The sequence below is a fragment of the Malania oleifera genome, chromosome 10 (assembly GCF_029873635.1).
Source record: "Malania oleifera isolate guangnan ecotype guangnan chromosome 10, ASM2987363v1, whole genome shotgun sequence".
Taxonomy (NCBI): domain Eukaryota; kingdom Viridiplantae; phylum Streptophyta; class Magnoliopsida; order Santalales; family Ximeniaceae; genus Malania; species Malania oleifera.
In genome coordinates this window covers 29,270,306-29,293,674 of record NC_080426.1, presented here as the reverse complement: position 1 = coordinate 29,293,674, position 23,369 = coordinate 29,270,306, and the positions used below count along the sequence as shown (strand labels likewise).

General features: G+C 38.7%; 1 protein-coding gene across 1 annotated transcript; it reads left to right on the top strand.

The window, feature by feature from the left end:
* The first annotated feature begins 13,552 nt into the window (after nucleotides 1–13,552).
* LOC131166578 (auxin-responsive protein IAA13-like) lies at nucleotides 13,553–16,618 on the top strand. Its single transcript, XM_058125167.1, has 3 exons — nucleotides 13,553–13,784; nucleotides 14,045–14,168; nucleotides 16,549–16,618. The coding sequence occupies exons 1-3, from the start codon at nucleotides 13,553–13,555 to the stop codon at nucleotides 16,616–16,618; spliced, it is 426 nt and encodes a 141-aa protein (XP_057981150.1).
* The last annotated feature ends 6,751 nt before the right edge of the window (nucleotides 16,619–23,369 follow it).

Below are 23,369 nucleotides of genomic sequence, written 5' to 3'. Positions count from 1 at the left end.
TATATGTTCATGTATTATATGTTATTACAACCAAGATATTAGTTTAGTTCAGTCCAGGGCTCGATACCGTAGCTATGTGTGTAGATCAGATATCTACGTCAGATTAGTGCTAACCATCCCACGAGGGGATGAGAGATGGATAGTCGATGTGGCTTTCAGTAGAGTGTGGACGTGCACCTGGCAGTTCGGACCAGGGTGTGGCGGGCCCATCGTATTTATAGACATATTTGACTCGGCAGTGGTCGGCCAGCCATTGTCGAGTCCCGCCTTCGAGCTGCACAACCCGTCATGGGGGGTAATACATGACATTAGCTAACTATTCATCCTGGGCATATTTTCAGTATTACAGTTATAACAGATCCTTATGTATGTTACGATTTATTAACAAATATGAAAGTACATGATTATCCAGTATGATATTATGATTATTTCCAGAGTTATGAGATGTACTGTATATGTAGAAGCACTTTAAATGTTCATGTTGCCACACAGTTGTATTTAGTTTATTTTCCCTTACTAAGAAGTGTCTCACCCCCAACATTAAATGATTTTCAGGAAACCCAGAGAGACCGGCGGGCCAGGGCCACCGTTGAGTGATTGGTGCTTCCCTAATAGAAGGGTGAGCTATGTACTAGGATCAGTAGATTTTTTTGTTATATGCTCCTAGTGTCATTTTGATATTTTGAGGGTTGTATATATGTACAGTATTGGGAGATGTAGTAAACTCTGGTATTATGTTACTAGTATTATGCTTTATGGATGAATGTGTGGATTTTATGTTTACTGCTGCGTAGATTTTCGCTGTGTTTAACAGGTGTCCCCGTTACCCACGGGTTCGGGTTGACCATTTTATCTATTATGTGACATTTTATATTTAGAAATTGAGGGATGTTACATTTGGTATCAGAGCCTAGGATACTAGGTTCTGTAGACTCTAGAGTGTAGCAGTAATAATACTAGAGTATAAGATAAGTGAATTTGAGGTCTGGTTTTGTAGGCTAGATGCAGGACTTCCGTGGTGGTTTGTATGGTTTTCCTGGGGTAACGATTTCAGGAAAGTCTTTGTAAACTATCGTCGGGTTGGGTATCTAGGTTGCAGGATTGAACCTTGAATTAAGATCAAGAGTGACGAGTTAATTAGGAAAATATACCATATGAGTTGAGTGATATGTATAGAGAATGAGGTTTTGAGTTAAGTTATATGTTTTTCAGGATGGACCTTGGTGGCAATAGTGCCCATGCCAGTGGGAGTGAGGGTGCTGGACCCTCGGGAACTGCGGGTAGTGATTCAGATGCCGTTTTACGCAGCGTAGCACAGCATGTCATGGTAGAGATTGCTAGAAGTTCGAAGGGACAGTGGTTCATCTAGAGGCCACAGTAGCTCGATAGAGAAGTTCATAAAGATGAGTCCTCTAGCTTTCTCAGGTGGGACAAATCCTGCAGTCGCTGAGAATTGGGTGCAAGAGATGGAGAAGATATTTGCAGTGCTGCAGTGTTCAGAGGAGCAGAGAGTGCTGTTTGCCACCTATAAACTGACTGGGGAGGCTGAGAGATGGTGGTCAGCAGTGAGATTGTTAGAGCAACAGAGGACTATACCTGTAGAGATGACATGGGAGCGATTTAAAGAGATATTCTTCGACAGGTATTTTCCAGCCTCTTCCAAGGAGGCTAAGATTGCAGAGTTCTTGAATCTGAAGCAGGGACAGCTATCAGTGCAACAGTACGCACCGAGGTTCATCGAGCTATCTCGCTTCGCCCCGTACATCATTCCAAATGAGGCAAAGAAGGTAAGGCAGTTTGAAAGAGGCTTGAGGAGAGAAATTTACAAGCAGGTATCGATATTAAAGTTGCAGGATTTTGCTAAGCTGGTGGACCGAGCCACTATAGCAGAGATTGGTGATCGGTTGGAAGCTGAAGAACAGAGGCAAAAGAAGAGGTCTACACCTTCTGGTTCCCAGAAGAGAGTCAGTCGTGCTGCATGGAAGAGAGGTGGCTATTATAGGGACCGAAGATAGGAGACCGGGAATCGCAGTTTCCAGGGTGCGCAGCCATCTCCAACTTGCCCATCTTACGGGAAGAGACACCTGGGGGAGTGTCGTGCTAGGCAAGGTGTTTGCTATAGGTGCGGGGATCTAGGGCATATGATGAGGGAGTGTCCGACACAGACTGGTACTGCTCCTGCTCCTAGACCTACCCGAGGAGGTTACCAAGCACCACGAGGAGGCCAGCAAAGGAATACGGCCCCAACTAAAGTTTTTGCTTTGACGCCGGGCGACGATGAGGCGGCTGGCGACGTGGTGACAGGTACTGTTAGTATGTTTTCATTTAAAGTTATTGCATTTTTTGATTCTGGTGCCACACATTCGTTTGTGTCCTTGGAGTGTGTAAAATTATGTGGGGCAAAGACGCAATCATTAGATGTCGAGTTATTAGTGGCTACACCGACCGGGTCAGCGGTGAGATGTAGTAGGGTACTTTGTGGTTGTCCAGTTAATGTTTAGGAGAAGATTTTATCTTTTAATTTGGTGGTCTTAGATATACACGGGTTTGACATTATTTTCGGCATGGATTGGCTAGCGGCTAATTCCTATTATAGACTGTCGTGCCAGGGAAGTGATATTCAGACCTCCAGGGAAACCAGAATTTAGATTTACAGGGTCACGAGTGTAATCCTTACCTCAGATGGTCTCAGCTGTTCAGACGAGGAGACTGCTTTAGAATGGCTGTTTGGGATTCGTGGCTTTTGTGAAGGAAATTTCAGAAAATGAATTGAAGCTTATTAATACGCCTGTAGTAAAGGAGTTTACAGACGTGTTCCCAGATGAATTACCAGGTTTGTCGCCTGATCATGAAATAGATTTTTCCATTGATCTACTTCTAGGTACAACACCTATTTCTAAAGCAGAGTTGGCCGAACTGAAAGATTAGTTACAGGATTTGCTAGATAAAGGCTTCATACGACCCAGTGTATCTCCGTGGGGAGCTCCAGCTTTATTTGTGAAAAAGAAAGATGGGACCATGAGGATGTGTATAGACTACATAGAGATTAATAAAGTGACTATTAAGAATAAATATCCTTTACCCCATATAGATGACTTGTTTGACTAGCTCCTACACAAGTATATTTGAAGATCGATTTTAGATCATTTTACCATCAGGTAAAGGTGAGAGCGGAAGATGTATCGAAGACGGCTTTCAGGACCAGGTACGGGCATTACGAGTTTCTTGTTATGCCGTTTGGTCTGACGAATGCTCCTACTGTATTTATGGACTTGATGAACAGAGTCTTCCACCAATACCTAGACCAGTTCGTAGTTGTTTTTATTGATGATGTACTGGTCTATTCGAGGAGCTATGAGGAGCATGAGATACATTTGAGGAGGGTTTTGCAGATGCTTAAAGAGAAGAAGCTGTATGCAAAATTCAGTAAATATGAGTTCTGGCTCGAGAAAGTTGTATTTTTGGGGCATGTCATCTCAGGAGATGGAATTTATGTAGATCCCAGTAAGATTGAGGCGGTGGTGAAATGGGCTAGACCGAGGAACGTCCAAGAGATTAGCAGTTTCTTGGGTTTAGCCGGTTATTATCGTCGTTTCGTTGAGGGGTTCTTAGCTTTATCGGGGCCTCTGACACGATTGACGAAGAAGAAGGCCATATTTGAGTGGGACGATAGCTGTGAGCAGAGTTTTCAGGAGCTGAAGCGGAGATTAGTCACAGTGCCGGTATTGATCATCCCATCTTAGGGTGAGGGGTATACTATCTACAGTGATGCGTCCTTGAAGGGACTTGGCTGTGTGTTGATGCAGCATGGAAAGGTAGTGACATATGTGTCTAGACAGTTGAAAGAGTACGAAAAGAACTACCCTACCCACGATCTTGAGTTGGCGGCAGTAGTACATGCACTGAAAATTTGGAGGCATTACCTATACGGCGAGCAGTGCGAGATTTTCTCCGACCATAAGAGTTTAAAATATTTCTTCACCCAAAAGGAATTGAATATGAGATAGAGAAGGTGGTTAGAGTTGATTAAAGATTTTGATTGCACTATCAGTTACCACCTAGGGAAAGCAAATGTGGTAGCTGATGCACTGAGCAAGAAGTCTGGAGTATCAACGTTGGTAGCTATGGAGATTCAGCATCCGATCATGATGGATCTGGAGAGACTCAGCATAGAGTTGATAGAGAGTAATACTCCAGTATGTATCGCCAATCTAGTGGTACAGCCTACTTTGCTGGAAAGAATTAAAGCTGCCTAGAAGGAAGATCCAGAGTTAGTAGAGGTGATGGACAGAGTGCAGAGTAGTTAGGGAGAGGAATTCTGCATCTCAGATGATGGAGCTTTGTGGTTCCGCTCCAGACTGTGTGTTCCTGCTGATGTTGACATCAGAACGACTATTCTAGATGAGGCTCACAGATCTTTATATACTGTTCATCTCGGAAGTACAAAAATGTACAGGGATCTGCGAGAGTTTTACTGGTGGAGCGGAATGAAGAGGGAGATTGCCGAGTATGTAGCCCAGTGTTTGACGTGCCAATAGGTAAAAGCTAAGCACCAGAGGCCAGCAGGTCAGTTGCAGCCGCTATTTATCCCAGAGTGGAAATGGAATCATATATCCATGGATTTCGTTTCAGGGCTGCCGTCGACATCACATGGCCAAAATGCGATTTGGGTGATAGTAGATCGATTGACCAAGTCCGCCCATTTTCTTCCTATCAAGATCAGCTATTCCCTCAGCTGATTGGCGGAGATTTATGTTTAGGAGATAGTTTGTTCTCATGGGGTGCCTGTATCTATTGTGTCAGATCGAGACCTACGATTCACGTCACGATTTTGGAGGAGTTTACAGGAGGCTCTAGGGTCTCAGCTATCATTCAGTACGACATTCCATCCTCAGTTAGACGGGCAGACCGAGAGGACGATACATATATTAGAGGATATGCTCTGTGCATGCGTATTGGACTTTGGGGGTAGCTGGACTCAGTTCATACCACTAGTAGAGTTTGCGTATAATAACAGTTACCAGTCTAGTATTGGCATGGCACCGTTTGAGGCCTTGTACGGTAGGAGATGTCGATCTCCTTTATATTGGGACGAGATGGGTGAGCAGCGAGTTATGGGACCAGAGTTAGTACAGCAGGAATATGATAAGGTTCGGCTTATCAGGGAAAGAATTAGTGCAGCTCAGAGCCGACAGAAGAGTTATGCCGACAATCGCCGCAGGAATTTAGAGTTTGACGTGGGTGATCATGTATTTTTGAAGATAGCTCCACTGAAAGGAGTTATGAGATTTGGTAGGAACGGTAAACTTAACCCTAGGTTCATCGATCTGTTTGAGATTTTAGAGAAAGTGGGACCGGTGGCCTATAGGTTAGCTTTACCACCTTCATTATCCAGAATTCATGACGTATTCCACGTATCGATGTTGAGAAAATACATCCCAGATCCTTCTCATATTATCAGTTATGGTGAGTTGGAACTCAGTGACTCATTAGCCTATGAGGAGGTACCAGTGCAGATTCTGGATAGAAGAGAAAGGAAACTGCGTAGTAAGAAGATTCCTCTGGTAAAGGTTTTGTGGAGGAATCATGCAATAGAAGAGGCTTCTTGGGAGCTCGAGAAATAGATCAGACAGAAATATCTGCAACTATTCCTAGAAGCTTAAATGTAATTATAAATGTAAGTAAAATATGTAATGTTTTTGTACAGGTATATGTAATGTTTAAATAGCGTGAGATATTTTAGTTTTGGGAGGAATTTTATTTTGATATATGTAATCTCCCAGAACTTGAGTTGTAACCACGGTATTCCTTCACCACAAATAAGGGTGAGTAATAAAATAAGTAGACCATTTTTTGCCTCATAAGGGATGATGAATTACATAAATAGTAAATTTCGAGGACGAAATTTTATAAGGAGGGGAGGATGTAACAAACCGAATTTAAAATGGAATTTAAATGATAAAAGAAAGGGGAATGGAAACAAAAATAAATAAGGAAGCTGCCAAGCTTCGTCGCCGAACACATGGTTTCGTCGACGAAGGCTTTAAGGATTTCGTCGACAAACACAGGGCCTCATCGACGAGAAAATACCGAGATGGGGGTTTTGAGCTGACTGAATTTCGTCCACGAAGACTAGATTTCGTCGACGAAATTTGTGAAGAACTCATTAACAAAGGTCGGGCGGCTCGTCGACGAATTCTGCAGTCTATAAATACTAAAAATTCGATTTTTATTTCATTTGAAGCTTCCTCTCCCCTCTCTCTCTCTCTCTCTCTCTCTCTCTCTCTCTCTCTCTTTCCTCTTCGGCCCTCTCACTCTCTCTCTTCAATTTTTGGCCCTATGAGTCGCTGGATCGAAGATTTGAGGCTACCACGACGTTCCTGGTGAAGTTCTTTATGAGTTTGCCAGAGCGGATCGTTGGGAAAACGAAGTTGGAAATCATCCCTAGGTTGAGATAAGACTTTTTAAACCCAATTAGACTTTATGGTAGTTATAAAAATTGATGTACGCATGAAAATACTAATGTTTAATACTGAGAGTTTTGAATATCAGGGTATTGATTATGAAGTCATACGGGGGTCAAGTTAGGATATTTTAGGGGCTTTCTCAATAGTCAGGTAAGGGAATAAACTAAAACAGTTATTTTCCATGCAAGTTAAGATTAATTATGAGCACATTTATTTTCAGAAAAATTTATGCTATATTTTTTTATCACATATGAAATGTATGTTTGGAAAATACTGCTATTATGATTAAAATGTATATGTATGTATGAGATGCCAGAAATGATGCTTTTAGAATATAAAGCATGACTTTAAACGACATATGTGTGGCATGAACATTATTTTTTTATGTGAAGTGAATCATGGTATGAATGATTTTACAAGCAAAGCATATTTCCATGTATTTTTAAAAAACGAGTTATGTTATACTGAGTTTGACGAATATATGGTAAATGAGTTATTTTCAGAATGTAAATATCTGAAACGTATCTGGCGCGAGGCCATGTATTTATGTTATCGGCACGAGGCCATATTTATATTATCAGCACGAGGCCGTATTTACGATTTTGGCGCGAGGCCATGTATTTATGATTTCGGCACAAGGCCGTATCTATGTTTTCGGCACGAGGCCTCGATGATGTTATGTATGTTCATATATTATATGTTATTACTACCAGGATGTTAGTTTAGTTCAATTCAGGGCTCGATACCGTAGCTATGTGTGTAGATTAGATATCTACGTCAGATTAGTGCTAACCATCCCACGAGGGAATGGAAGATGGATAGTCGATGTGGCTTTCAGTAGAGTGTGGACGTCCACCTGGCAGTCCAGACCAGGGTGTGGTGGGTCCATCGTACTTATAGACATATTTGACTCGGTAGTGGTCGGCCAACCATTATCGAGTCCCGCCTTCGGGCTGCACAACTCGTCATGGAGGGTAATACATGACATTAGCTAGCTATTCATCCTGGGCATATTTTCAGTATTATAGTTATAACAGATCCTTATGTATGTTACGATTTATTAACAAATATGAAAGTACATGATTATCCAGTATGATATGATGATTATTTCCAGAGTTATGAGATGTACTGTATATGTAGAAGCACTTTAAATGTTCATGTTGCCACACAGTTGTATTTAGTTTATTTTCCCTTACTGAGAAGTGTCTCACCCCCAACATTAAATGATTTTCAGGAAACCCAGAGAAACCAGCGGGCTAGGGCCGCCGTTGAGTGATTGGTGCTTCCCTAATAGAAGGGTGAGCTATGTACTAGGATCACTAGATTTTTTTGTTATATGCTCCTAGTGTCATTTTGATATTTTTAGGGTTGTATATATGTACAGTATTGGGAGATGTAGTAAACTCTGGTATTATGTTTCTAGTATTATGCTTTATGGATGAATGTGTGGATTTTATGTTTACTGTTGCGTAGATTTCCGCTGTGTTTGACAGGTGTCCCCGTTACCTGTAATGACCCGAATTCAAAATGAAATTAAATAATAAGGAAAGGGAAATGGAAACCAGAAACAGAAGGAGGCCATAGACTTCATTGACGAACACAGGGCTTCGTCGACGAGAAAATACCGAGAGAGGTTTTGGGGTAGCCTGAATTTCGTCGACGAATACAGGGTTTTGTCGATGAAATTTGTGAAAGACTCGTCGATGAAATCCTGTTTTATATATATACGAAAATCCGAGAGAAATGTTATTTTTTAAGAAATCTCTCTCTCTCCTCTCTCTCTCTCTCTCTCTCTCTTTCTCTCTCTACGGTTCTCTCTCCCTTCTCTCTACATTTTCGGCCCCACCAGTCGTCAGATCGACAATCCGAAGTCACCACGACGCTCCTAGCAGAGTTCTCTCCAAATCTGCTGGAGCAGATCATGGGAGAAAGCTAGTTGGAAATCATCCCAAAGTTGAGGTAAGACTTTTTAAGTCATATTTGGTCTTGCGCTAATTAGAAGAAGTGTCATACGCATAAAAATACTGAAGTTTAATACTGGGGGTTTTCAGTTTCGGACTATTGGTCAGGAAACCCCTCAGGTATTAAACTTAAATGCTTTTGGCTGAAAACTTTCTACCCAATATTTGAGTTTTTAGTAGTTAAGGAAAATATTGTATGCTTCGAAATACTGAACTTTAATTCTGAAATTTTTCATTTTCAGGGTGTTGAGTTAGGAACCTTGCAGGTGCGGGACAATTTTATTAGGGGCTTTCTAGGAATCAGGTAAGGGGATAAACTAAACTAGTACTGTTTTGGAAAATGCTTATATATAAATAGTTATCATTTGATTCATGAAAAATGTATATGATTATATATATATCTTATATTTGCAAAATACTGTGAAAATGATCGTATGTTGAGTATGTGGAAAATCTACTGTGTGGCATGAGTAAAAATATTGTTTAATGCTATTTTCTAGGAATGTGGATATTTATGATGGAAAACCGGCGTACGAGCTGAGATGCTTTTGTATATGTACATATGTGGATATATTTGCCGGCGTACGAGCCGTGTTATGTGATTTGTCGGCGTACGGGCCGTGCTATGTGGTTTGCCAGCGTACGGGCCAATGATTTTTATGATACATGTATATATATGAAATGATACCATTGTTGTGAAAATAAATGAAATGAGATATTTATGTATCACAGTTTCAGTATATGTATATGATATCAGAACCTGGTTGGCTTGGTTTAGGCTAGCACTTGCACTGTACTATTGGTATGTGTTCATGATCCCTGTGATCATGATATCTGTGTTAACGCCGCTGTACGCAGTGGTGTGAGATTGGATGGTCGATGTGGTTATTTTTAAGAAGTGTGCTGTTATCACCCCTGGTGTACGGACCTGTCTGGGTAGACCCATCGGACCTACAGACTAGACTATCAACTTGACAGTGGTCAGCCAACCATTGTCAGGTCCTGCCTTCGGACCACACAACCCAGTCATGTGGGGGTAATACATGACAACAGTCAACTAACCCACCAGGATGGTTTTTATGTTATTATTATTATTATGACATGAGTTGAGATATGTTATGAAAATGCAGTATGTTCTACCATGTTTTGATATATATATATATATATATATATATATATATATATATATATATATGTTTTCCCATATTTGATGAAACAGTACTAAATGTGTTATATATGTTATATGTTGAACACGAATTACTCATGTTGCCACACACTAGTATTAGTTTATTTCCCTTATTGAAAGGTGTCTCACCCCTAAATTTTATTAACTTTTCAAGAGCCCCGGATAAGAAAGCGGGAAAAGCCCCACAGAAGTAGTGTTGTTTATGTGCCCTCTGTGAAGGGTAAGTTTTTGGTAAAGACAGTTAGGTTTTGTGGGAATTATCCCTAGATTCCATTTTTGAGATGTATATACTGTGAGATAGTGATAGTAGTAACTCTGGTATGTGTTATGCACATTATGATGAGACGTATATGATTTTATATTTTTTGCTGCGTAGGCTTCTGCTGTAAGTTCTGTTACATCTCTGGTACCCACGGGTTCAAGTGGATTGTGACCTGCTGAGCTAGTATGTGTGATGTGTGGATTTGGTTTGATGTTGATTGATATAAAAAAAAAATGTGAAAAATGAGCAAGTCGTGACATTACCCACGGGTTCGGGTTGACCATTTTATCTATTATGTGACATTTTATATTTAGAAATTGAGGGACGTTACATTTCCGCTGCGTATATTATGTTAATTATGGATTATTAGGTATAACGCGCAGGACCCGGGTTTAAGCGTTCGGGGCGTTAGAGCAACTGTTGGAAAATTGGGCTTACTCCCATGAGGGAGACGGATTTTGTTTAAGGGGGAGCAATTGGAACTCACAAGTGAGAGAGAGATTATTGAGAATTCCACTTCTGAGTTTGTCCCATATTAGAAAATTTGAGTAAATGATGGGTGTTTATACATATGGTTGGGTCCAAAACCTAATATACTTAAACTTTTGGGTCAGGTTAGCATTCACCCATGTGTATCAAGTCTATCCATGGATTCCTCTGATGCTAACATATAGTTTGATAATTAGTTTTAACAATAATATCATAATTTAACACATTATTTATATTATATGTTCAACATAATTGACAATTGATAAATTCATATGAATAATATAATATTTATAAAAATGGCACGCATGATATAAATTTATTTGTGGTGGAAAATAATAACTTATTTATAATATATGTAAATACAAATGTAACTCGATGTATATATTTCTATAATTTTGAGTAATATCAATTAAATTAATTCTATAATTTTAGTGGAGAAAAACTGTATTGTATTTTGTATATTATATTGAATTTTAAAAATAATTCCAATCATTTATGCTATTTTTATTGTATATAATACATGTTAACAAAAATGTAATACGGTATATACATTTCTGTATTTTTTAATAATACAAATTGAAAGTAATTCTACACTTTTAGCAGATGTAAATATAAATCAATAATAAAGAAAGTAGAAACAAATAATTTGAATTAATTTTATAATGTAAAAGTTTTGGAAAAGAAAGTTATGGAAAGTTGTTAAGTTGAAATCAATTTTCAAAAAATTATTTAAGGGAATATATTCATATTATATTTATTTTATTTTATTTAATAAGAAAAGAAAATTTTTTTAAAAATAATAAATAAAATTAATGGCATCAATAGTGAGAAAGAAAGAGAGAAGATAATTTAATAAATTAATTTTTAAAAATTGTAGGGCCCATATGGGACCAATGAGAGGAATTTAAAAAAAAATAGAAATGATTAAAAAATTAATGAACCCACATGGGCTCCTACCTATGCTGCGAGAGGAGGGGAAAAAAATAATTATGTATTTAGCTTGGGCACCTCCTTCAACGAGAGAGAGAGAGAGAGAGAGAGAGAGAGAGAGAGAGAGAGAGAGAGAGAGAGAGAGAGAGAGAGAGAGGATGAAAGTTTAAGAAAAAAAATTCACTAATAATCATGTTTATATAGATGTGATTTTTAAAATACACGGTGTGGATGTATGGAATTCAAATTATAAATTTGGATTTTAGTGTATTTGGATAATTTTTAATTCAATTTTATATTACATATTTTTCCAAGTTCAAGATATATCCAAACATTGCACAATACAAGTTCATATTACTATGAAAACAGCTAGTAAAATTATCTACACATGAAAACGGTAAATGAAAATTGCATTCCAAAAAAACAAAATGAATAACGCAAAAATTCATAATCATGGTCTTAAATTTTCACAACGTTGTTGAAATTTTCGATTTTCGTCATCCTCGAAATTGAAATGGCAATTGATTCCCATTTTACATAAATTTCATCGAAATCTCAACAAGTCATCGAAAAGTTATTGAAATCTTGAAATTTAAATGAAACTTATCGAAATTTTAACTATGTAATGAAACTTCCTCGAAATTCAAATGAGAGATTTAGGACTCTTAATTTATTTTATTTATTTTTATCGAAACAAAAGATTATTACAAGTGCTTTTGAAATTATATGAAAAAATAAACTTACAACAATATTTTATTTAATCATTCATGTCTAAATCATCTTCAGAATATATTTGATACACATATTAATATTATATTATCACTTTTCCATCTCAAACACAATAATTTGTAATATATTAATTTTAAAACTTTTATTATTATTTGTGTTAATTAATCTAAAAAGTTTACAAATAATTCCATACTTTATTACAAATTTTTATTATTTTTTCAAGTGGAAACCCAAATTGCTTGCTTTTGAAGTTTGAAAGCTCGAGCGAAATCGAAATTTAAGACCTTGCATAATGGCTTACCCAGAGAAGGAGTGACAGAGGGGCGAGACCCAAGAGTGAAGAGGCGTGCTTCCATGGTTGATTGATCAAACACCAAGAGCAGTTTATGAGAAATATTTCCCAGGATGACTCTAACATAATCTCGCTACTTAGAGTAGCAACATTTGTCACGTGTTGACATTAAGTAAATCTCGCTACTTGGAATAGCGAGATTTGGTTGCCACGCGTCTCTGCGAGAATGGGCCTGACATTTAAATATCGCTACTCCGAGTAGCGAGATTTCTGTGTTGTACACCTAATTTTGTTTTCTGAATTATTTAAGTAAAGAATTAATTATTAAACGAATAATTTTCACTTATATTTTAATTTAGTTAAATCTCGCTACTTGGAGTAGCGAGATTTTCTGTGCACCAAGTTTTCATTATTAATTAAATTGTTTTCTGAATTATTTGATTGAAGAATCAATTATTAATTAAAATTTTCACTTATAATTTACAGTTTGTAATTTAGTTAGAAATGTTTTTTTATAAAAAAAAAAAATTAATATAACAGTTATATACTATAAATATACACTAATTATATTTAATTAAATAGGAAAATCTTTATATATTTTATTGAGTAAGAAATATTTAAATATTAACATATTCCATTTGTTGCCGCTATCTCTAGCACAAAGAGAGTTGATCCATTAATTTATCATACTGTTCCTTTTGATGGAGTTAAGATTTTAATTTTAGCATTTCTGGCATTTCATATTTTGTGTTTGTTCCTTTATTATCCTCTTTCTCTCTCTCTCTCTCTCTCTCTCTCTCTCTCTCTCTCTCTGTTCCACCATTTTTTTCCTATAAATTCTAACGTTATTTTTATTTTGCTGATATGAGTGTTTCAATTTTTTCTGTTAAGGGTTAATCATTTTTTAAAAAAAAAATTTGAATGATGAAGAGTAGAGAATAAAATGTTGATCATGAGGATAACTAAAAGATTGGGATATGCCTCCATTAATTTGGATTGATAAAGGACTGGGATCATGGTTGCCTCCATTATTTTGTCTCTCCATGTATCAACTAATATATTACTCATTAGTCATTACTATAATCAATTTTGTTCCTTGGGAGCAGTCAGGTTATGAGATGACCGTCTATATGGCTTATAGGATGAATAACTTGCTTTGCTAACCAGGCAAGGAAACCGCCTATATGGCTTATAGGATGAACAGCTTGGCTAACCAGGTAAAGACTTTAGCCATGCATGGATGATAAATTGAAGCAAACTTCAAAGAAAAAAGTGTGCAATGGTAGCAATAAGAACAATACTGTTACTATGAAAAAAGGACATCTTGGGTTTCTTAAGGTTAACATGGATGGATTGTCAATAGGGAGGAAAGTGGATCCAAATGCTTCTTCTATATATGTTACTTTAGCCCAAGCACGAGAGGACATGTTGGATAATCCAACCACAAGCATCACTTCCATTCGTGAGTGTAATCTTTCTTTTTTATATTTTTTATTAGTAATGTATAATTTACTTATTTTCTATAAATTCGATCTTAAATGTTTTGATGTGAAACTACTGTTAAATCATTGTTGCACCTCAATCTAACAACTAACTTTTAGAACCAAGTGGTTTAAGATGACATAAATATTTTGATAATCAAGGTCAAATTAGTAGGACTAGGACAGTAATGAGTTGTATAGATAATTCCTTTCTAGTTTTAAAATGTAATTATGATTGTGTAACTAGGTTCGAGTGGAGAGAGTGAGCAATCAAGAAAGGCTACCAAGCTTTTAAATGGATCATCCGAGTTTGTGCTCACTTATGAAGATAAGGAGGGGGACTTGATGCTCATACAAGATGTTCCTTGGGAGTATGCACCTTTCATTTCGTTTTAAATGATTATACTAGTGCAATATATTTATACTTATGTATAGATGTTTTTTTGAATGAGTCTTTGTGTGTATATATGCATATATTTATGACTGATTCCTGTATATGTACTACTAAGCCCTAAATGGCATCCCATCAAATGACAAGACTAGCCTTGTGGAAAAATAGTTGGTCTATTTCGAGCAACATTTTAAGGTGTAGGAGCAGTAGCTCCACTACTAGTAACGTAATATTAAACATTTTGTGTAAAGACCTGCTTAATTTCTATGTTTTTTTTTTTATAATATAACATTTAAAATACTCTGATACCAAACTGGGGATGAACCCAATCATTAGCCTAAGCAGCGAGAAGCATAAATCAAATAAACATATCTATATATAATTTATATACAATACAATACTAGAGTGCTATCATGTTTTCCAAAATACACACATATCACTATTCCAAAAATATTCCCAACTATGCTGGGATATACAAAAAATCCTCCACAAACATACTCACTATCTGCTAATAGGGCAGTACCGGAGCCCCTCTATTTGCGAGTCTGGTCTACTCATCTACCTAAATCACCTGAAAAATGATTCAACACTGGGATGAGTCAACGCTCAGTAAGACGAAATATGCTATTACTAATGTGTGGTAAATAAGCTACAATATTATGAAAATCTGTTTCTATATTATCATGTATAACTGGATACGTAAGTACTTTACAAGTAATAAAATACACCACCCTTTTCATGTTACTTAACATAACAGTATTGTAGGTTACTATTTAAAATACTTCTAGTGTACATAAGTATGTTTCCTATTTTTGTAAAGTTGTATATACGTAACAGTAACTGAAAACTTTCCCTGTGGATAACTGTGTGTCATGATTTAACCCTTCATGACAGGGTTGTGCGGCCCGTAGGCGGGATCTACACTGGCTGGCCGATCAGGGTAAATCACTATACTCCATCGGTCAGATCTGCCCACCTCAACCCATATTTAATGGGGAGCCTATCCACGTCAAGTGCCTAGGTGATCGACCTACTACCACGTATTATCTAAATAGGTGGTTGCACTCATAACATAAATATTTGTAGCAACGGTACCGTGCTCTTCTGTATGGTCCAACAGGGTCTGATACTATATAATATATTTCTATATTCAACTATCTGATTTACCATGATTTTGAAATAACTGTAATAACCATGATACTGAATAAACTATAACTATAATCCATACAACATAATACTGAGAACTGTATAATCATAACACTGAAAACTGTATAATCATAGTACTGAAATTCGTATAATCATGGTACTGAGATTCGTATAATCATGGTACTAAAATTCGTATAATCATGGTATTGAATTTGTAAAATCATGATACTGAAATTCGTAAAACATATCCCCGTACTATATTCATATTCTCAAGTCATACCACACTTTAATACATAATATTCATAATTTAATAAACTGTATAATATTTTAAAATTACCTAGCATAGCATATTTCTCTTACCTGACTACTGGAAAGCCCCTATGGTATACTGGCCTAACACCCACAGGGCCCCTGACATAACACCCTAAAAATAACATTTGTCAGAACAAAATATCTGTATTTCTTCACCTACATCATTTCTTATAACTGTCAGAAGACCAAAAATAGACTAAAAAGCCTTACCCTGAATTTAGGATGAAATCGAACTTCATTTTACCAATGACCCGCTCCGGAAGACTTGCAAAGAACTTTGCCAGGAGCGTCGTGGTGGCTTCAGATCGTCAATCCGGCGACTGGCAGGGCCGAAATCGAAGAGAGAAGTGAGAGGGGTCGTAGGAGAGAGAGAGAGGCGCTGAAATGTGATAAAATTCCGAGTTTGCACTATTTATAGGGCCAAATTCGTCGACGAGACACATCACTTTGTCGACGAGTCTTTCAGTAAATTCGTCGACAAATCTTACCCTTCATCGACGAAATTCAGAATAGCCCAATCTTTCGCTCAGTATTTTCTCGTCGATGAAATGGGACCTCGTCGACGAGATCCTGAAGACTTTCATTGATGAATCCCTGTATTCGTCGACGAAGCCCGGAAATTCCTTGAAATTATTGTCTCCAAAATGCAATGTCGTCGATGAACGCTCCGCGTTCGTTGACTAAGTCTACTGCCTCCTTCTGTTTCTGTTTCTATTTCTCTCCCTCATTATTATTAAGATACTATTATTCTTCGGGTCACTACATTTTGGACCATGCTTTTAAGGCCTGTTTCATTCAAGTTCCTAGGTACTTTGGACAGGCAGAGGCCTATGTCGTTGGAAAAGACAATATTGTCTTTGGATGTTTAGATGGTAAACATATGTTTGTTGATTTGTGTATAGGATGTTTCTCAACACAGTGAAGAGGCTTAGAATCATGAAGACGGTGGAAGCTAATGGACTTCGTACCTAAGATTATTAATTATGAAGACATCGAAGTTTGGAAACGCCTAGATGATACGAAATTATATGTTAACTAATTTACTTAACACAATTATAAAAATAAAAAAAAATGTCAAACAAATAGAGGAAAACATTTTAATACCTATAAACAAAAATAAAGAATATATTTACAATTGTACTAATTACTCTGCAATTATGTTTATGACTCATGGAATGGAACTGCGGTAAAAGTTAATGGAACCAGTATGTTCACAACGTTACATTCACAAGTTTCGTATGCATTCAACCTATCAAAACACTATACTAATTTCGGCAGAATCCTGTTTACAAATTAAGCATATCCATCCATGCACCTGTGCAAAGAAAACATTCTTCAAATTTAATGGAACCAATATGTTCACAACGTTACATTCACAAGATTCGTATACATTCAACCCATAAAAATACTATACTAATTTCGACAGAGTCCTATTTACAAATTGAGCATATCCATCCACGCACCTGTGCAAAGAAAACATTCTTCAAATACAATTGATACCAGTATGTTCACAACGTTACATTCACAACATTCTTATACATTCAACCTATCAAAATACTATACTAATTTCGGCAGAGTCTTGTTTACAAATTGAGCATATCCATCCACGCACCTGTGCAAAGAAAACATTCTTCAAATACAATTGATACCAGTATGTTCACAACGTTACATTCACAAGATTCATATACATTCAACCTATAAAAATACTATACTAATTTCGACAGAGTCCTGTTTACAAATTGAGCATATCCATCCACGCACCTGTGCAAAGAAAACATTCTTCAAATACAATTGATACCAGTATGTTCACAACATTACATTCACAACATTCGTATACATTCAACTCATCAATATACTATACTAATTTCGGTAGAGTCCGTTTACAAATTAAGCATATCCATCCATGCACCTGTGCAAAGAAAACATTCTTCAAATACAATTGATACATGCTTGGCACTTTACACAGGGGTCCTCTATAGATTCAGAATTAAGAACAAATACATTATGTACAAATGATATATTCTAAACAAAATACATGATGTAAAAATGAAGTAATGAATAAATACATTATGTACAAATGAAGTAATGAATACATTATGTAGTAATGAACAAATACATTATGTACAAATGAAGTTGTAAACATATATATGATGTACAAATGAACATATACATGATGTACAAATGAAATAATGAACATATACATGTTGTAGAAGTGAAATAATACGACGATTATCGCCTACTCAGTGCAGCAGAGAGGTTGTCTCCGGTGTCGGGGTGGCTACCGTCTGCATCTGCGTCTGCCCTCACCTGGCTGCTCATCCGCGTCTGGCGTCCGGTCACATCGATGTGCTGCATGTTTGTCATCTCTGCCCATAGGTACAGGATAATATATCTCTAGGTGAAGCAGATGGGGAGCTATGTCGTATGTAGTCTCTGGACGAGTCCGAGGTGGCAACCCGGGTGCATCCACCTCCTCCGCATCCAGAGGGTTGTCTAGTAGGTACGACATCGACGGGGTAGCAGCAGAGCCAGATTGATAATCTGTCGGTCTACCGAAGGGTCCCATAATATCAGCGACTGTCAATGGGGCGTACGGTGCGGACGGCCCGAATACGTACTCCTCATGTACAATGGGCGGTGAGAAGGCCGGACTCAATGGACTACTGGAGGTAGCTGCTCGACCACCTCGTACTGGAGCTTCTCGACTACCTCGTGGTACTGGGGGCCGGCGTGGGGTAGGGATCCGTTGCCTTTCCTCGTAGACAATGTCCAAACCAGCTCTCGCTAAATCGCTCACAGTGGGGTCTGATGATAGTACGTCGACCTGGTGTAATACGTCAACCTACAGCATATGAAAATAGTGGTTACGACATTGAACTATTAATATAAACGGTAACAAATTAGGCATGCGTTTGAGTATGCGTACGAGGCTCATGTAGACCATCGTGGTCCTATCTACGAAGCGATGTGTGATCGACCTGTACCACGTGTAATACGGATCCTCCGGACCCATCGGTCCATCCGCCTCCACTCCTTGTATGATATAGTCCCGCCTATGTCCCCACATACTCACATACATCGTGTGCTCGGCAGCCCAATCTGTGTTCCCCTGACCACAACCATCAATCTCGTGCAAGTCGTCCCTACGTACATCGACCCTTGAAGTAAAGAAGCGGTCTGGGATGCCCTGTCGAAAGCCAAACTGGCGCATCACTCAGTCTGGGAGATGCCACTCAATAATATGAAAACATATGAGTGGCACTAAGGCAACCCAGAGGTCGGACCCAATTGCATAGTCAGTCGGTAGGTTGGCTAAAATGTCATCCATGTATGACGCCCATACAAACTGCGCGTAAACATATGGTAAATGTAAGAGGTGGTAGGGATATCTACAAAGAATGCAAAATACTATCAACACACATGACCGACACTACCTCATGCTCCCAGTGCATGTCCAGCTCGAATCTGTACCAGGGTAGCGTGCGTTGTGCAACATTAGGCGCCAACAACTGATCCCTCCACCTGTACAAAATAGAACGTAAGTGAAAAAGGTGTAACGACTAGTACATAGTATGACTCAATATTCGTAGCACTTATACAAGCAAAGGATTGTAAGTGGAGTTACTAACCTCCACGCGAGTGGAGCTGGGTCAATCGGGCGTCTATCCTCGTCCCTCTGAATAAGATACCGGAGACCGCAATGCGTAGGAGCTAATGACATGAATCTCTCCCACTCCCAAACCTGCAATAAGTGGAGTGCTACTCCGATCTGTGAGTGGGAAACGTCAGCAGCGCGGCACATCTCTCGGTACAGCCACGCTAACGTCGCAGAGCCCTAACTATACTGGCATATCTCTGCTCGCTCCGTGAGGAGTGGAAGGAACATCAAGTGCGCGTAACTCCCCGAGGGGTCACAGAACAGCGTCCCACATATCAATCATAGCATGTGGGCACGTGCGTGGCACGCTACTGTGTGATCATCGGTAGCTTCCAGGAGCTGGCGAAACAGCTCGCCCTCGAGAAACTGCATGCGAATACGGGCACCAACAAGCTCACCATCTGGAGGCACCACTCCTAACAATCTCTTACACATGCGGCGGGGTGCTCCCCCCTGACCGGCACCTCCCTCCTATACTGGTCCAGCAGTACGACTAGTGACGGGCAACCCATCAATCGGCAGCCCAAATAACACCGCAACATCCTGTAGGGTGATAGTCGTCTCCCCGTGCAGCAAGTGGAACGTGTGCGTCTCTGACCTCCATCGCTCCACCAACGTGGTCACAAGATGCCAATCCAACTGGACATGGCCAATCTGATATATCCCATAAAAGCCCGTATCCCATATCCAATCAACAATGCAGGGGTCCGCACCTATCCTCTCGTGTACGCTCTGACTGCCCCCTCGGCAATATAACACGTCAACATGCGAATCCGTCCATGCCCAACTGGACTGGTAACAATCACCTATAGTCAGTACACTAGGATCGGACGGCCTTGGATCGATCCTACAAACAAGACAACATAGTTAAAGCGTCAACATAAAAATCATCAAAATTGAGTATCTGTCACGGCTGCTTTGTATGGTGGAACTGAATGGAAATCTCAGGTTTTATCCTAGATGTGTACAACTGAAAATATCCCACCTAGCTTTTTTTTCTCAAGATGCACTATTCCCTATTGATGAACAGAGTGACTGAATTGCTCAAAGGCAACCAATAGCATGGAAGTTCACCGATAAAGGAAGGCGGCCTAGGGATCTTAGATTTGGAATCTAGGAATATGGCTCTCCTTACCCGAGCCCAAGATCATGAATCCTCGCCTAAATGGACGCGGCCGACTTATTTATAATCGCCTTGTTTAGAAGGAAGAAGTAGTCAGCTGAAAACTTTTTGTAATTATAAGGCTACAAGTAGGCAAATTTCTTCATCTATTACATATGGAATGTGTGTGAAACAAAGAGATAGAAGTAGTATGGCAGCACCCATAATCATTCTTTCGCCCCTCTTATGGCAATTAAATGTGTAGGACACGTCATTTATCTTATAAGTGATAGGTCAGTGCGAAGGTTCAATTGCATCCCCAGGTTGTGTCCTTCTTGGACATCTCATGCGGTTATTTCCTTCTTGACGACATATGCTACACGTGATATTTTTCCTACCTTCCCGAGTGTCCATCTCGTTGTGTATACGTGAGCTCCTAGTCCGACCTTTATGTCGAGCATATGCAAGATTTGCCTGCAAATTCGGCAACGAGGAAGCTGGCCAATATGCCTCATGCATAATTGGATGAAAATCCACAGCATATGTTGCATAGTGCTCGCCAGTGCTCCAATATGGCTCAACATACTGGCTTGCATTTAGCTGTGTCTCGGCATAGGCTGTGAGAAGGTGAGAGCAGTGATAGTGTAAAGATTGCCACTTTCTACAGGGGTATTCGCGCCTCTAGATGCTCAAAGTTTGGACATTGCTTCCTTTATGGGGTCCTAACTGCGCGGTCGTGATGCTAAAAGTACCCCTAGACCGGTTGAATTTCGTGACTCGAAGTCCAGTCACCTTCAGCTTCATTCTTTCCATCGCTAGCAATATATGCGGAGTCAACGTATTTCCTCCAGCTATTACGTTACAAGCAGCCTCCCATCGGCTATTAAAATAATATGCAATGCGATAAAATGTTAGTTGCACAAGGGCCGTTATGGGCAGGCTACGAGCGCCTTTTAGGATGGCATTGAAAAATTCGACTAGGTTAGTGGTCATGTTCTCATACCTCTTTCCAACATCGTGGCACTGAGTCCACATATAAGGAGCAATCTGATCGAAGAACGACTTGGCTGGCTCTCTACCCTCATCGAATATCCTCTCCATCCACTTGTCAAATTTTCTCACCTGATGCTCCCTTCCCACTTGCTCAGCCATTCGCTTCAGATTGACACTCCGCACTTTCGTATTAAAGTTGCTCACCACATGTTGAAGACAAAATCAGTGGTGCACATGTGGTGGTTGCCAATCAGGATTGCGCTGCACTGCAGTGATAATCCCTGGATGCCGATCTGATATGAGGCAAATGTCATCTTGGATTCTAAAAATTTCTTTTAATTTTTTTTTAAGTTACCTTAAATTTAGTTCTTTTATCCAATCAATAACACAATTAAACAACCGATCAATTAAACATAATCAAACATTCAATCAATAACTACACTTTGAAAGTTGAAACAATCAAACAGTTAATCACAATTTCCAAACCAATACACCCAATTTGATTGCCAAATATAAATTCACTTCAACACAATAAGATTGATGTAAATTCAAGATTTAGCACTTTTGGAATACAAACACTATCCAATCATTCTCAAACTCTATACCATTCAATCACACAATATATCTTTTGTTGTTAGCCTTGAATATGAATTTGTAAGCCCTGTAGTCGAATTATATTTTATACTTTGCTGATATAGATTTTCTTCTTCAATATGCTTTTCAACAACACATTCACACTCTTCTCAATATTCAGAACACAACTAAACTCTCAGTTAATTTATCCTTGGGCTGTTAACCAAGTAACGTACTCCCGTATAGTTTCCGCAAGATATGGTATAACCAACGTACTCCCTTTCGGTTTTCGCAACCCAAATCAAAATTAAACTTTAAGTTTACTTGATTTCTATATTACGTAGTATATATGATTATCAAATAAACCATCCACGCAATTTCAATATGCTGAAAATAAATAGTACGGAAAGAGAGAGTGAGACGGGGATTTTTACGAGGTTCTACTTATACCCAGCCTACGTCCTTGCCTTTGGAAAACCACCAAAGGATTCACTAGTTCAGTTCCGTTGACGGTTGGAACAATACTGATTACAACACTCCTTGGTTAAGGCTAGAGCCCGCCTTCTCCAAACGATATCTCCTCGTTCGGTCACTCCTTATATAGGCTAGAGCCCGCCTCTCTAAGCAATATCACCTTGCTTAGCCAACGATCCAAACAACCCTTGGAATCGTCAATATACAAGAAATACAACCACAATATGTGTACAAAAATTTTGCTCCTCAAAGAGTTGATTAGTACAACAATTACAGCACTATATACTTCAAAGTAAAGAACAATATGGAAATTAACTTGAAACTCAAGGAAGTGTATCACCAATTTAATTATTTCAATGGATGAAAGATTTCAGAATTGTAGCACAAACTTGGTGAGTAAAATCAACAAGAACTCAGTAAGCTTCATGCAAGTTGAGAGCAAGAGAGAGCCTTGAGAATTTGAGAACAATTTGAGAGAGATGCTGAATTTTTCCAGAATTTGAATTCTTGGTTGTATTGATTCAATGATCTTTGAGGCCTATTTATAGACTTAAAAAGGTAAGTAACTTGGTCCCCAAGTGTGTTGAAATATCCCCCAAGTTTCCATAAATTTTGAACCACAAACAACCTCTTTTAAAAATTTGCCCATTATGAAATTTTCAAATCTGCCATGGTGACAGATGACTGTCCATTTGTGGTAGTTGTCTATCCTCTTAAATTAAAAAGGCAGTAGGTAGGCAGTCATCTATCCAAACCCTCAGAGACGACTGACAGTGCAACACCAGCTTATGACAGACTACTGTCAAGCTGTCAGCTTCGTGTGCCCTCCAGTATTTTGCTCATAACTTTCTCTGTATAAATCCACATTTGATGGTATTGGTGTCAAATGAAAGATAAGAGAAATTTCATGTTGAACACATTTT

Bases quoted from the DNA above. Each gene is read 5' to 3' on its own strand.
- LOC131166578 (XM_058125167.1), top strand. From the start codon at position 13,553: ATGGATGATAAATTGAAGCAAACTTCAAAGAAAAAAGTGTGCAATGGT. The intron at 13,785-14,044 runs GTAATCTTTCTT...TTGTGTAACTAG, and splicing joins CATCACTTCCATTCGTGAGT to GTTCGAGTGGAGAGAGTGAG. The intron at 14,169-16,548 runs GTATGCACCTTT...ATTTGTGTATAG, and splicing joins ATACAAGATGTTCCTTGGGA to GATGTTTCTCAACACAGTGA.